General features: G+C 67.5%; 1 protein-coding gene across 14 annotated transcripts in view; it reads left to right on the top strand.

Moving 5' to 3' along the window:
* KCNT1 (potassium sodium-activated channel subfamily T member 1) overlaps positions 1-14,883 on the top strand; it is a 38,186-nt gene that overhangs the window by 6,861 nt on the left and 16,442 nt on the right. For 7 of the 14 annotated variants that reach the window (XM_028497428.2, XM_028497431.2, XM_028497425.2 and 4 more), the window contains exons 4-22: positions 919-975; positions 2,331-2,379; positions 2,463-2,522; positions 2,713-2,787; positions 2,856-2,939; positions 3,655-3,749; positions 4,544-4,724; positions 6,699-6,863; positions 7,164-7,300; positions 8,208-8,271; positions 8,402-8,510; positions 8,929-9,037; positions 9,837-9,986; positions 10,315-10,553; positions 10,898-11,132; positions 12,256-12,361; positions 13,795-13,967; positions 14,351-14,422; positions 14,501-14,662. In XM_028497428.2, the coding sequence (XP_028353229.1) occupies positions 919-975; positions 2,331-2,379; positions 2,463-2,522; positions 2,713-2,787; positions 2,856-2,939; positions 3,655-3,749; positions 4,544-4,724; positions 6,699-6,863; positions 7,164-7,300; positions 8,208-8,271; positions 8,402-8,510; positions 8,929-9,037; positions 9,837-9,986; positions 10,315-10,553; positions 10,898-11,132; positions 12,256-12,361; positions 13,795-13,967; positions 14,351-14,422; positions 14,501-14,662 (2,322 nt within the window). The remainder of the gene's footprint in view (positions 1-918; positions 976-2,330; positions 2,380-2,462; positions 2,523-2,712; positions 2,788-2,855; positions 2,940-3,654; positions 3,750-4,543; positions 4,725-6,698; positions 6,864-7,163; positions 7,301-8,207; positions 8,272-8,401; positions 8,511-8,928; positions 9,038-9,836; positions 9,987-10,314; positions 10,554-10,897; positions 11,133-12,255; positions 12,362-13,794; positions 13,968-14,350; positions 14,423-14,500; positions 14,663-14,883) is intronic. The other 7 variants (XM_028497432.2, XM_028497424.2, XM_028497430.2 and 4 more) reach the window with 4 other exon arrangements.

Below are 14,883 nucleotides of genomic sequence, written 5' to 3'. Positions count from 1 at the left end.
GGTGGAGGGGGGATGAGAGGAGGGTGTATGGGTGGGGGATGTAAGGATGGTGGATGAACGGATGCATGGGTGGGTGGATAGATGGAGGCTGGATGGGTGGGTGGATAAATGAGTGGATAGAGGGGTGAATGGTGGATTAGAGGGTGTGTGGGTGGGTGATGTAAGGATAGTGGATGGATGTGTGGGTGGATGGATGGGAGGGTGGCTGGCGACTTCTACGGGCATTGAGTTTGCAACAACAGGCTCAGGCTTAGGAGGAAGAGGGTCAGTTGAGAAAAAAGGAGGAGGAAGCTGCCCGTCACCATGGGGCTCTGTGAGAGTGAGGTCCTGTTGGCCAGTGACCCTGGCTTTGCTTGTAATCTGGGGCAGAACTAGCATGTCTGCCAGGCCCCTGCCACCTTCCCAGTGATGGGCATCCAGGTGGCTCGGGGAGGCTTGTCCTCGGGAGTGACTTGGGGACGTGAGTCTTGGAGTCAGCACCACGGGGCAGGAGCTCCGCTTTCTCTTCGTGTCTCACGCACGTTGTCCAGCCTTGTTTCGGCAGCTCTGGCCTCCAGGAGGCCCTGAGTGCTCCACGGTCCGTCTCTGGCCACGCACAGCCCTTTCTCTGCCGGCAGCCCAGGTGGAATCCCCACTCCCTCCTGGGCTCCCCTCTTGTGTTCTCCGCACCCGGCCTGCCCCTTCTCCTGCCCCTCATCCGTTAGAGACCCTCCGAGAGCAGCTGCAGGGTGGGAGCAGGCTGCCTCGTCCCCCAGGTGTTAGAATACAGGCGCCTATCTCAGTTGCGGGGGCCTGGCCCTGGCTGGGGAGAGCGTGCCCCCCGTGTGCCCTAAGCCCGTGGCAACCCTGGGAAGGGTCTGGTCCCTTCGGGGGCGGTGCTGGGAGGGGCCGTGGCCGGCCAGCTCCGTCTCTCCACAGCTGGGGCTGCCCGAAGCAGAATTACACCTTCAATGAGTCGTCCTCCGAGATCAACTGGTGAGTCTGCCACCCAGCTCCCGTTCAGAGGCCCAGGGCCGGGTGGGGTGGACAGGGGGTGACACCGCCCAGCCCCCCAGGATAGATGCCCAGCTGCAGCCCGGGACCCTCCTGGGATCCCCGGGCCCTGGCCAAGCAGCGGGCAGTGGCGGGGTGGCCCCTCAGAGTACAGCCCCTGAGGCCCAGGAGCAATCTAAGTGACAGCAGGGCTCACCAGCAGCCGGCTTGGCCCAGCCCTCATGGACGGTGGGTAGGAGGAGAGATGCCGCGAGGACCTGCCGGAGGGTCGATCGCTGCCTCCGCCACTCACGACCCCTTAGCCAAAGAAAGCAGGCGCCCAGACAGGCAGTGGGAAGTGACGCCAGAGCGGCGGGGGTGCCTGGTCCGCAGGTTAGGACGTGTCCCAGGGCCTTGGCCGCCTTCCTGATGGAGGCTTCTCCCTTCCAGCCTCCCCAGACCCAGAGCCCCCCTTTGGCCTTAACCTGCACCTACGCCCCTCCCCTGGCACCCCCGGCCCAGCCTTGCAGAGCAGTCCTGGTCCCTCGCAGCAGCGAGACCCAATGTACCAGACCCTGAGCTCTCTGTTCCCAGCTCCGCAGCTTCTCCCACCCTGGCCCGGTCGCCCTGTCCTGGAAGGCACACACAGGTGGGGTGGAAGGGACACGCCAGCCCCTCCCTTCACACCCGGCCCTGGAAGCCTCTCCTTTCTGGGCCTGTGACTCGGAGTGGCGGCCAGGGCAGCTCCTGAGCCCGGGCCCAGCTCTCATCCAAGCAGCCCTGAAGGCCTGGGGATTTCAGAGTCTCTGTCCTCGGCCGAGGAAATAACTGCCCAACGCCTCCACTGCGGCGGGGGCCCTCCCACCCCACGGGGGCCCACGGGGGTCAGGGACTTGGCCGTCTGGGGTCTGGCTCTGCCTGGGGAGGGTGGGCAGGGTCGGCGCTGAGCTCGGCCACCCGACCCCTCCTGCTAGTGTCACCCCAACCTTTGTCCCGAGGCTGCGTCTGGGCAGGGACACCCCCCCCCCAAGTCACTCCCCTCCCCTGCTGGGTTATGGACGAGGAACTGAGGTCGGAAACCGGGGAGCGTGATGGCCAGCACCCCTGCCTCTGCAGGGACGGGCGTAGGAGCCTGTCCCCGGGAGCCCAGACGAGAAGGGGAGGCCACGGCCCGTCCCCAGGGCAGCCCGCTTAGGCCCTGGCCTCACAGGCCCCGCCCTGGGGCCTCCTTTCCCCGGGGAACCTCCCCTTCCCTCCTGCTCTCGGCCCCTCCGAGGGCAAGGCTGCTGCCCTCCGTCCAGCTCCAGCAGCAGCCTGCGGTCAGTAGAGGCCCAGGGCTCACCTCCCTGTCTCCCCAGGGCCCCCATCCTGTGGGTGGAGAGGAGGACGGCTCTGTGGGCCATTCAGGTGAGTGGGGGGAGCACGGCTCTGCGGGGGGGGCCCTGCCTGCCCTGGTCCCGCTCACAGGCTCTGGCCCCTCCCCGCCCCAGGTCACCGTGGCCATTATCAGCTTCCTGGAGACCACGCTCCTCATCTACCTCAGCTACAAAGTGAGTGGCCCCGCCCTGCTGAGCACCGGCCCTCCCAACGCCCTCCCCGCCCACCTGCCCTGAAGCCCAACCCCCTGGCTCCCCAGGGCCCTCCCCCGCACCCCGCACCCAGCCCTACGCCCCCCCCCCAGCCCCGCCCTGTGCCCCTCCCCGCCCACCTGCCCTGAAGCCCACCCCCCTGGCTCCCCAGGGCAACATCTGGGAGCAGATCTTCCGCGTGGCCTTCATCCTGGAGATGATCAACACACTGCCCTTCATCATCACGGTGGGTGAACCGCCAGCTGAGGAAGGCGGCCGCCGAGCCCCCCGCCCCCTGACCCGTCTCCTCCGCAGATATTCTGGCCGCCGCTGCGGAACCTGTTCATCCCAGTGTTTCTGAACTGCTGGCTGGCCAAGCACGCCCTGGAGAACATGATCGTGAGCCGTGGGCCGGGCAGCTCTGGACAGGGTGGGCTCCCCCCTGCCCCGCCCCTCCCCTCCCGCTTCACCTCTGCGGGGCCCCCAGGACCCCAGGGCACAGCTCGCCATGCCCTGGCCCTGTGGAGAGCTGGCCAGCTTCCTTCGGTGCCCAGGAGGCCGGGTTGACCGGTGGACATACGTGTGTCTGTCACCACGAGATGCCCTCACACCTCCTTCCTGACCAGCCGGAGCCCCAGCCCTGATGCCCCGGGAGAGTCACCCAGGCCCGTCCCTGACCCTGGAATCTTGGCTGGAGGAGGGAGAGGGTGAAAGTGCAGAGTGAGCGCAGGCGGGGCCCCGAGACCCAGGGCCGCGGGCAAACCCTTGCTGAGGTCTGAGCAAGGCCCCTGTCGGCAGGCGGCGCAGTGACTGTTTTCCCCCAGGGCGCCCCTCCCCAGCCCAGGCTCCCTTGGCTCACCCCCCTCCCAACTGCAAAGTGAGGTGACAGTGCTGAGGCCACGGCCTCTGGCCTGTGCCCGGGGTCCTCCCCTGGCATGGCGGAGCCACGCGGGGAGAGCGGGAGCTGAGGTCAGGTGGAGCCGCGGCCACGCCCTTGCCCCCGTTCATGCACTCTCGTGCATCTGGGACGTGCGGTGGGGGGGGGGGGGGCGGGGGGAGGGCCCTGGGCTCTGACCAGTCCCTCCTCTGCCCCTGATGGCGCCACTTCCCGCAGAACGACTTCCACCGAGCCATCCTGCGCACCCAGTCGGCTATGTTCAACCAGGTCCTCATCCTCTTCTGCACCCTGCTGTGCCTGGTCTTCACGGGGTGAGTCCCTGCCAGGCGGCCGCGTAGCCCGGCCCTCCTCGCGTCCAAGAAGCCGGGATGGAGGCCCGGGAGGCAGCTCGGAGCCCCTGTTCCTAGGCCGGAGCTGCCAAGTCTGGCTCCTCTGGGGCCCGGGGAGACGTCGTGGAGGAGAGGGCACTGGCTCCTGGCTGGGGGGGCGGGGGGTGGGACCGGGGACCCCCACGCCCCCCGACACACGCACACTCGAGCGGAGCGGGGCGGGGTGTCCGCGGGGTAGGTATCGCCAGGGTGGTCCAGCCTGCCCCCTCCCCGCAGCCAGCGCGTCCACCCCGGGGAGGGCCCCAAGCACCGCTGTGTGCTGCGCCACGGTGTACGTGGGGACGGGACGCAGGGCCACGGCGGGGGGGGGACTGTCCAGCTCTAGCTGGGCGGGGCGCTGAGCGTGCCCCGCGCCGTCTGACTTCCTGGGGGAGGACGAGCTCCGAGGTGGGTGGCAGGTAGGGGCTCGCAGCCTGGGTGGCCCCGCCCACCCCCTCTGACCCCAGGCCCACGCTGAACCCACGCGGCGCCGTGTCCGCGCTCCCGGCCAATTTTCCAGGGGCCCCCAAAGCGCCTCGGGGCACGAAAGGAAGGTCCGGGGGACGTGCTGGGTGTGCCGGCCCCGCAGGCCGGGGTCGGAAAGCGCAGAGCTGGCCCCAGGCCCAGGCTGGGGCGCCGTGTCGGCGACAGCTGACGTGCTGTCGCGGGCAGGCCCAGCCTCGCCCCAGGAGCCAGGGCGGCCGAGGCCCCGCCGCCACCCCCATCCCCGGTTCCAGGACCTGCGGCATCCAGCACCTGGAGCGCGCGGGCGGCAACCTGTCCCTCCTGACGTCCTTCTACTTCTGCATCGTCACCTTCTCCACCGTGGGCTACGGAGACGTGACGCCCAAGATCTGGCCGTCCCAGCTGCTGGTGGTCGTCATGATCTGCGTGGCCCTCGTGGTACTCCCGTTGCAGGTGAGCCCTGCCCGGCAGGAGGCGAGAGGGTCGAGGAGGGGCGCCACTCCTGGGAGGGGCCTGGGAGTGCACAGAGGGGGCGTGTGTGGTTTCAAGTAAACGGTGCCAGGCACGCTGGCTCCTGCCCCTGGCATCCTGGATGCCTCCGCAAGGCTGTGCCCTTGTCCCAGGGCTGCGGAGCTTCTGTCCCCGCGGTGCTCTGGCCCCCACGCTCCTGGCGGGTGCAGGGGCCGCTCAGAGCTGGCGCGTACATCCCATCACCCAGGCCAGGCTGGCGCCCAAGCCCCAAGGAGAGGGAGGCCGCAGGGCCCGGCATCGGAGGCACAAACCACCCTCCAGGGCTAGTGGATGGTGAGGACCAGCGAGACTGAGTGATCTGTTGCCGGTGGTGAAAAGGGATGGTCCCAGCGTTACCGTCCTTCGTTCTTTCTTTCACCACGTTCACCAGATAGCGCCCTTAGAGACGGTGACAACGAAATGCCCGCCCGTAAATGTCCCTCGCAGAGTAACAGTGATGACGGCTGACAGCATCCTCTCCTCTCAGGGCTGAGTTTCACACATCAGCGCGGTGCTTCCTGCAGCTGCCGGAACAGAGCACCCCACAAACGGGGGGTGGGGGCTTAAACAACAGAAATTTACTCTCTCACAGGCCAGAGCCAGAGTCTGAGACCGAGGCGTCAGCAGGGCTGGTCCTGGAGGCTTGAGGGGAGGCTCTGCTTCCGCGTCTCCAGCTTCTGGTGGTGCCGTGGTCCTTGGCGTCCCGGGGCTTGTGGCCGCATCCCTCTCAGCTCTGCCTCCGTCTCCACGTGGCTTATTCCTGCACCTCTGTGTCCTCTCCTCTCGTTACGGGACACCGGCCACTGGATGTAGGGCCCACTTTAATCCGGTCTGACCTCATCTTAACTCATTACATCCTCAAAGACCCTATCTCCAAATAAGGTCACTTCCGGAGGGCCACACCTGTGACATGGGAGGCTCGAATCCAGGTGTCTGCTGTCGGAGCCCCCGTCCTACACAGGCCTCAGGGATCACCCTGGGGTCTCTGGCCCCTCCCACTAGGGCCCAGTCCTGTGCTTCAAGGCCACAGGGCCTTGTCACTGGAACATAGTAGGTGCTCAATAAATTCAATGAGATGCTCTCCCCGTAGCAAGATATGGCACATCACCCAGAGCAGCTGAGAGCCGGAGGGAGTGGCTGCTGCCGTTCATTTTAAATTGTGCGGAAAAAAAATGAACGACCTCAGTGCTTTCACGGGGCCTGGCTGTCACCCACAGACGCGAAGTCAGACGGTAGCGGGAGGCCCTGGGCAGGTCGGCACCCCGGTCAGCTCCGTGGAGCCTGGCGTCCCCTCACCGCCAGCCCACCTTTATGGATGTGTCACTGTCCTACTTACAAAGGGCTCTCAACACCCAAAGCTCACAGCAAGGAAGTGTGGGCCAGGGTGGACGGCACCCCCCAGCTGGCAGCCTCGAATCACCCACACCCTTGACGTGGGCTCAGAACCATGGTACTCAAAGTTCTCCTTCCATGCCGGGCGTCTGGGTCCCTAATTCTGTGGCTGAGACTTCTCTAAGACACGTTTCCAGGTTTCTCCAAAACGTGTCTCAGGTGCTGATGGAGACGCAAAGGTCTCATGGTTACCTGGATGTTCAGAGCGTATACTTCGGCATCCGCTAACGGTTGCTTGGCCTCCTGGGGCTGGGAGCTGGACCTGCCACGTCTCTCACTACCCCACACACTGGCGGGACCGTCCACTCTGCCCCCACCTGGCCCCTTGAGTGACCTGCGCCGCAGACACCCGTGGTCTTCCGAGACGTGGTTGGGACGCGGCTCCATCCTTGCCCTGCCTCCTCTGTCCTGCTCTGGCCTACGCCCTTCGTGCCCGGCAGGTGCTGCCAGCCACCCGCCCTGCTCTGTGCTGTCGCAGCTCCCGGAGCCCCAGGCCTCCTGGAGCTCACATGCTCTTACCTGCAGTTTGAGGAGCTCGTCTACCTGTGGATGGAGCGGCAGAAGTCGGGGGGCAACTACAGCCGCCACCGGGCCCAGACGGAGAAGCACGTGATCCTGTGTGTCAGTTCCCTCAAGATCGACTTGCTCATGGACTTTCTGAACGAGTTCTACGCCCACCCCCGGCTGCAGGTGAGGCCCCGCCCACGGCCCCACCCCCGGCCGCGTGTGAGCCCCCGCCCACGGCCCCACCCCGCCCCAGGGTCCCCTGAGCTCCCTGGGCCCGGGTTTCCCTGCCTGTGCGGGGGAGCCCCGGTGGTCTCCCACACTGGGGGGGCGGGTCTGTGGGGTCCTGCCTTTCCCTCCTGCCAGATACACCATCACAGAGAAGGCTGGGGCTCCTGAGAGGCGACTGGTGTGGAAACACTAGGAAGGAGGGTAGGCCGGATCCGAGCGAGCCTGCCAGCGGGGCTGACCCCATCCTACCTGCAGGACTACTACGTCGTCATCCTGTGCCCCACCGAGATGGACATCCAGGTTCGCAGGGTCCTGCAGATCCCCCTGTGGTCCCAGCGGGTCATCTACCTCCAGGGCTCCGCGCTCAAGGACCAGGACCTCATGCGGGCCAAGTGAGCGCCGGCGGGGGTGAGGGTGCGGTACCGCGCCGGCCTGAGCACGAGCAGGCCAGGGAGGGGCCCTCAGGCGGGCAGCAGCTCCCTCTCTGTGCCCGTCACCCACCCGGGCGAGCCGGGGCCCCCGCTGACCCCTGCCGAGCCGCCTGGGCGAGCCCACCAGCCTCCTCTCCCACCTGCCTGGCTGTTCATCTGGGGGCTTGGGGGCAGCTGCCGCTCTGAGTCAGGTGGGAAGCCGAGACTGTGGGCAGGTTTTCTTCCAAAGACAAGGTGACGGGGTGACTTGAGGTAAGGAGGCTGAGTTGTGAACGGAACTTTCCAGCATCTGCCGCAGCACACTGAGACACCCCGGAGGCTCCCCCATCACCCGTCAGGATTTTATTCCAGAGCCTGACGTAACCTTCGAGGTGAAATGTGGGTTGTGTGGAGGCCAAGGGAGCAGGAGACCCGGCAGCCGGGTCCCCCCAGCGCCCACCTCCTGAGCCTCGGGCCCCACAGGCTCGCCCAGGAATCAAGGCCCCAGACAGGGACAAGTCGGGGTGGCGGGTGACAGGGTGGGAGCCGCCAGGCCCCCCAGCCCTGGGGCGTGGACAGTTTCTCAGCCACCCTTTGTGCAGCCAGGGGCTCCGGGGGGCATGAGGGGAGCAGGACGGGTCACCCCCAGGCCTCGGGCAGCCTGTCCCGGGAGAGGACAGGCCAGCGGGCAGGGCCCAGCATCTCTGCCACCAAGTGGGCCCTTCATTCCGTGCGCCAGCCCCACCCCGGGTTGGGGGGGCCCATCCTCAGCCCACCCAGGGCTGGTCGGAGCGAGCTGGGGGCTCGACAGGGCCCGACTCTTCCCCTGACGGCCGAGACGGGAGCACCACGGAGGGCCCTGGCGGTGCTCAGAGCCGGTGTTTCGCAGGATGGACAACGGGGAGGCCTGCTTCATCCTCAGCAGCCGGAACGAGGTGGACCGCACCGCGGCGGTGAGCACTCCCCACTGCCGCCCAGCACCTGCCCGCAGGCCGCGGGGGGGGGGGGGGGGGCGCCTGGGGGCAGAGCCCCCCCCCCAGCCTCTGCTGCGCGCCAGCACCGACCGTGGCGTCCCCGCCCCAGGACCACCAGACCATTCTGCGCGCCTGGGCGGTGAAGGACTTTGCCCCCAACTGCCCTCTCTACGTCCAGATCCTCAAGCCCGAGAACAAGTTTCACGTCAAGTTTGCTGGTATGTTTGGCCCGGAGGGGGGCGCCCACGAGTGAGCGAGCCGGGGTGGGGGACAGGCAGGGCCCGTGCAGGTTCTGCACCTGGGCCTGGGGGGCCAGGGAGGGCAGGGGCACTGTGTGACGGGCACCTCTGTGGGCGTGCCCGAGCTGGGCGCCTGTGCCGACCCCTGGAGGGCGCAGGCGAGCAGGCCCGTGCTGGACTCGGGGGGACCAAGGACCAGCGCCCCGTGCTCAGCCCTGGGGCTCTCGGTCCAGCCCGCAGGCAAGCCCAGGAGAGCCGAGAGAATGAACAGGCTCCGGGGGGCGGGGCGCTGGATGGGGCTGAGCAGCGGAGGGAGGGGTTCTGGGGGCGCTGGGCAAGGGGGCGTCTGCCGTGGGCGGCAAGAGCCGTGCGGTGGCCCCGGCGCTCCTGCCCGCAGAGCACGTGGTGTGCGAGGAGGAGTGCAAGTACGCCCTGCTGGCCCTGAGCTGCATCTGCCCGGCCACGCCCACCCTCATCACGCTGCTGGTGCACACGTCCCGCGGCCAGTGAGTGCTGCCCCCGGGGCCGCGCAGCCGGGCGGGGAGGCGGGGGGCTGCTGGGGCTGCTGGGGCAGCGGGAGGCATCGAGGAGGCCTGTGACGGGAGGGGGCGAGGCCCGGGGAAACGGCAAGGATGCCGCGGCGGGCGACCGCCGTGGACCCAGCCGAGGAAGCAGCCGGCGCCTCGCCGAGCGAGGGGTCGGAGCTGGGGGCCGGCCTGGGGGCTGCTGCGAATTGCAGCCGGGGCCCACCGTGGAGCACAGAGGGCCGTAGCGGGGGCAGCAGGAGAGCCCTGGGATTTAGGCACGGTGACTGGGTCCGTCGGGGCTTGGTTTGTAAGAGAAGGCGCATTTGGCGTTTGGCACCTGGGCTGGGGTCCCAGGCAGAGCCTGAGGCGAGGGGCTGCCCTGGGACAGAGGAGGGGTGCCATCTTCCCTCCGGGAAGACCCAGGCTGGGGTGTGGGGGGCCCCGGCCCCTTGTGGGGCCTGGGCGGCCCTAGGGGAGGGACCAGGCAGGGGAAGGGGACGTGGCCCGGGGCTCCTGGGAGGACCCACAGGCCGCAGAGGCCAGTCCTGACTCTGAAACATTTTGACACCCCTAAAAATCAGACCACTGTGTCTACAGCTTTTAAAAACTGGCCAAGGACCCATCAGGCCACCCAGGTCTAGTCTCAGCCAGACGGGGAGGGGCTGGGGTCAGGGGTCACGCTGGCTTCCATCCACACCGGCAGAAGCCACATCTGGGGGGCACCATAGCCCAGCTGGGCGGGGGCAGCCGTGGGGGTGACACCCTCCCCACGCGCCAGGGAAGGCCAGGACTCACCGGAGCAATGGCAGCGCATGTACGGACGCTGCTCGGGCAACGAGGTCTACCACGTCCGCATGGGGGACAGCAAGTTCTTCCGCGAGTACGAGGGCAAGAGCTTCACCTACGCCGCCTTCCACGCGCACAAGAAGTACGGCCCCCCACCAGGTCCAGGCCGGGGGGCGGGGGGGGGGAGGGGTGCGGGGCGGGCTCCAGAGGCTGAAATGGGCGTGGCCCGTGCCCGCTGCAGGGTGGACCAGCGGGGCCTCGGGGTCAGACATCACGCCCACTCAGCCGTGAGACCCGCACGGGGCCGCTGTCTGTCTCTCTGAGGCTCCCTCGCGGCTGCCCTCGGTGGCTCTCTGGGTCGAGTGGGAAGGGATCCCGACACCCGTGAGGGGAGGGCCGCACCGTCAGCCCCCGAGGAGACCAGGAGGGGCAGCTTTGGGCCCCATCGAGCCCCCGCGCTGTCCGCTCAGGTACGGCGTGTGTCTTATCGGCCTGAAGCGGGAGGAGAACAAGAGCATCCTGTTGAACCCGGGGCCCCGGCACATCCTGGCCGCCTCCGACACCTGCTTCTACATCAACATCACCAAGGAGGAGAACTCGGCCTTCATCTTCAAGCAGGAGGAAAAGCAGAAAAAGAAGGGCTTCGCGGGGCAGGGGCTGTACGAGGGGTCGTCCCGCCTGCCCGTGCACAGCATCATCGCCTCCATGGGTGAGGCCGGGTCCAGCTCCCGGCGGGGCGGGGCGGGGCGGGGCGGGGCGGGGCGGGGCGGGGCGGGGCACCCACCCGAAAGACCCAGGTGCTCAGGCCTGCAGCGTAACCCCGGGCAAGTCCCGCCTCTCTGGCCTCAGTTTGCACATCTGTGCCGTGGGGGCATCCTGCCTTCCTGTGGGGACCTGTGTCGGCACCGGCACCGACGTCCAAGTGCCTGCCCGGGTGAGACCGCCCTGCGTCAAGGGTCACTGGGAGCCTCTGTCCACCTCCACTCCGGGAACCCCTGCCCCCAGGACAGACAGGGGAGGCGCTCCCAGCCAAGCTCAGCCGCTCTGTTCCAGGGACAGTGGCCATGGACCTCCAGAACACGGAGTGCCAGCCAGCACAGAGCGGCGGAGGCGGCGGGGGCAGCAAGCTGGCGCTCCCCACGGAGAACGGCTCGGGCAGCCGGCGGCCCAGCATCGCGCCCGTGCTGGAGGTGGCCGACAGCTCGACCCTGCTGCCCTGCGACCTGCTGAGTGACCAGTCGGAGGACGAGATGGCGCCGTCGGACGAGGAGGGGCTGTCTGTGGTGGAGTGAGTGCCGCCGGGGCTGGAGGGGGAACAGAAGCCTCCCACGGGAGAGAGGAGGTGCGGCGCCCGGCGCCCAGGAAGAGGCGGGCCGGCGGCGCTGGTCCCGGGTCCGGCCCGTGCTCTGAGCAAGGCTTCCAGACAGCTTCCCCGGAGACCTTGTCCGGCAGGTGGGCTCTTCTGGGGACCCGGCTCGTGGACAGGAAGGCCAGGCAGTGCCCGTCCTCACCCCTCGCCCTCCCCTGTCACGCCCTGGGTGGCCAGGCCTCAGTGCCACGGCCCGTTTGGCAGGGTGGCTGCCCTCTGAGCGTGGTCTGCAGAGGTCACAGACGGGGGAGCCCTGGGTGAGGTGCCGTCCGGGCCTGGAGGCCACTGGCCCATCCTGAGCCGTCATGCTGCTCTGGGTTTGGGCCCAGGGCTTCCTCTGAGATTACGAGACAGAAGAGACCCCAGTGTGTCCCCAGGTCTTGGCCACTTGGCCTCGTCCGGGACAGACAGGCAGCACCTGACCCCAGGGCCACGGCCAGCCGCCGGCCTGCACGGCCGATGCTTCCCCGCGGGGCTGTCACTGCGGCCACTCTCTGCTCCTGCCTTTGCCCCGTGGTGGAGTAAACGTGCTTTAAACACAGGCTGCCGGGGGACGGCTCTGAGATCGAGGGGCCCGCAGGGCTCCTGCACACCTGGGGCAGGTGGCGGGCTGGCCTCGGACACCACGTCCCTTAAGCCAACCGGAGGTAGAGCAGGAGGCCAGCTCCTCTCCAGGCGGCCTGGGGGGACAACCGCGGCAGGGCGACCACCGCGTGTGTGCGCGCGGGGCGCCGTGGGGACGGCGGGGGGCGTACAGCCTGTGGGGCGACCAGCCTGGCCCAGGGGAGCCAGTGGAGCGGGGACCACGGGCCAGCGTCCGCCCCGGCGTTGGGGTGCTGGGGGCACCAGGGGGTGATGGGCCGTCGGAGCCCCTTAAGGTTCTTTCGCGGCCTGTGTGAGCTCGTGAGTGTGTGCGTGTTATGTGCGCGCGTTGCATGCAATCTCACCTGGCCCGGTCAGGTCTGCGGGGGTCTGGCACCCCACCCCCGTGTGGCAGCCTAGGGCCCGAGGGCCGGGCTGAGGCTCCTCTCTCTCCCCCCAGGTACGTGAAGGGCTACCCCCCCAACTCGCCCTACATCGGCAGCTCCCCTACCCTGTGCCACCTCCTGCCCGTGAAAGCCCCCTTCTGCTGCCTGCGGCTGGACAAGGTAGGTCACGGCAGAGTTGGGGAAGTGGCAGGGACGCGCCGAGGGCGTCCTGGACCCTGTCCGCCCTCCCCGGCGTCTATGTCTGTTGTAGGGGCACGTTCTCTCCCTCCTGTATCCACGTGCGCTTGCTGAAGCGAGGGTGCCCCTCTCATAACCACCGTCCACTCACCACAACCGGCCTGGCCTGCAGCCCACACTCCACTCGCCCTGGTTGTTCCAGGAGCCCTCGCTGCCCTTCCCGGCCAGAGCCACAGCTTGTCTCCCTCCATCTGGACGCTCCCTGCCCCCACCCCTCCCCAGGTCTCTGGGCCTCCATGTTTTGGGTTTGGTGGAGCATCCCTGGCGGGGGGCAGTGGGGGGTGACTCGGCCCATGCGCTGGGGGCTGGACCCCCCAGAGGTGCCACGTCCTCCTGGAGGCCTCCCCGTGACGCTGCCTTAGAGCGTGTGGTACGGGTGCTTCGCCCACGCAGTCTCTCTGCTGGAGGAGCTACTGTTTTGCCTTTGCAGTTAGGACGTCATTTGTGGGGAGACGCATGGGGGCCAGGGGGCCGGGTACATGAGCCGGTCTTGACTGAGCTCCCCCGATGCATTTCCACCACAGCCGATGGTTCGCTGATTCCACTTCCTTCTGGGTTTATGTCAGCTTTTCATTGGCAGAAAGTGCTTCCCCTTTCTTAGCCATTTGTGTACATCAGTGTGGCCTCACTTTTTCACTCAGAGGGTAAACCAGTTGGTCATTACTGCTACATTGGCATTCCATATGGATCACGCTAGTTTTGACACGTGGACTTTTGCTGGTGGGCCCTCAGGCTGGCCTCCCGGTCCTTCCAACATGTCCCCTCATCTTTGAACACATCCATGCCTTTGAATCCACGGTGCCCGCCCCCGCATCTTGTTCCTGCTTTGCTCCAGTCCTGGAACCAACTGCTCCTCCAAGAAACCTGATTCCTTTTAGTGGAAACCACGTTTAGAAATTAGGTCTGGGCACTTGGTGTGCTCACTGCTGCTTTGTATCTGAGTCTCTCCACGCAGAGAGCTAGAAAGTATGTGTGCACACAGGCACACACGACCGAACGTATATGCACACAAGCGTGTAGATGCATATGCACACACGACCAAATTTGTATGTGCACAACCCAGTCTGTGCACACATGACAGTGTGTACGTGTACGACCAAATGTGTACACACACACAACCTCTCTGTCCGTATCCGCATCTGCTAAGACCATGTGCTCGCACAGATACCTCCCTTCCCTCCCGGACGTGACCTCTCCCACAGTGGCCCCAGCTCACCCTCTGCTCTGTGCGGCGGGCTGGTGGCCTGTAGCCCCATGAGGCCAGGTGGCTGGCGACCAGGTGCCATTTGGCCGAGGACTTCACCGCAGCACCCTCTCTCCCTCCCTGGTGGCTGATCCTGGCGTCTCCCCCGCAGGGCTGCAAGCACAACAGCTACGAAGATGCCAAGGCCTACGGCTTCAAGAATAAGCTGATCATCGTGTCGGCGGAGACAGCGGGCAACGGGCTGTACAACTTCATCGTGCCGCTCCGGGCCTACTATCGGCCCCGCAGAGAGCTCAACCCCATCGTGCTGCTGCTGGACAACAAGTGAGGGGCAGAGTGTGCCCCACACCCTCGGGAGTGGGGGAGGCAGCCCCCGGCCCTCAGCAGTGCTCCATCGTCCTCCCGCAGGGCTTCTCCTGGCCCTACTGGGTCCCCACGACCTTGAGCCCCCAGGGGCCAACCTCCAGCACTGCTACCCCCAGAGGCCTGGCAGCCCAGAGGCCGGGGTCCAGCCTCGGCTGTCCTGACCCCTGGGGCCTCGGTCTCCCCGCGGGTACAACAAAGAGCAGCCCCATTGGCCTCTAAAGGCCCCCCGGTCCCACACGCCGCGCTTCTGGGGCCCCTGCTCGCCCAGGTCAGGGCTGGGCTGGCCGTGGGGGCGGGCGGCAGAGCAGGGTGGGCGCCTCCAGGACCCGCTGTGCCCACAGGCCTGACCACCACTTCCTGGAGGCCATTTGCTGCTTCCCCATGGTCTACTACATGGAGGGCTCCGTGGACAAGTAAGACGCCGCTCCGCAGGAGGACCCGGCCCGCTCCCCTCCCACCCCCGGCGGCCAGGGCAGAGTGGGAGGGGGCAGGTCGCACCCCGGGTTGTCCCCCCGCAGCCTGGACAGCCTGCTGCAGTGCGGCATCATCTACGCCGACAACCTGGTCGTGGTGGACAAGGAGAGCACCATGAGCGCCGAGGAGGACTACATGGCCGACGCGAAGACCATCGTCAGCGTGCAGACCATGTTCCGGTGAGACGCGCGGGCCCGCCCCGAGCCCCGCCCGCCCGCGTCCGCGACCGGCACCCGCCCCGAGCGCCACCCACCCCACCCCTCCGCCCGCGCCCGCGACCGGGGCCCGCCCCGAGACCCACCCACCCTCCCCCCTGCCCGCGTCCGGGACCGGCACCCGCCCCGAGACCCACCCCCACACACACCCCCCGCCCGCGTCCGCGACCGGCACCCGCCCCGAG

Source organism: Physeter macrocephalus, chromosome 13, assembly GCF_002837175.3.
Source record: "Physeter macrocephalus isolate SW-GA chromosome 13, ASM283717v5, whole genome shotgun sequence".
NCBI lineage: Eukaryota > Metazoa > Chordata > Mammalia > Artiodactyla > Physeteridae > Physeter > Physeter macrocephalus.
The sequence above is the reverse complement of the archived record's forward strand: the minus strand, read 5'-3'. Positions and strand labels throughout refer to the sequence as shown.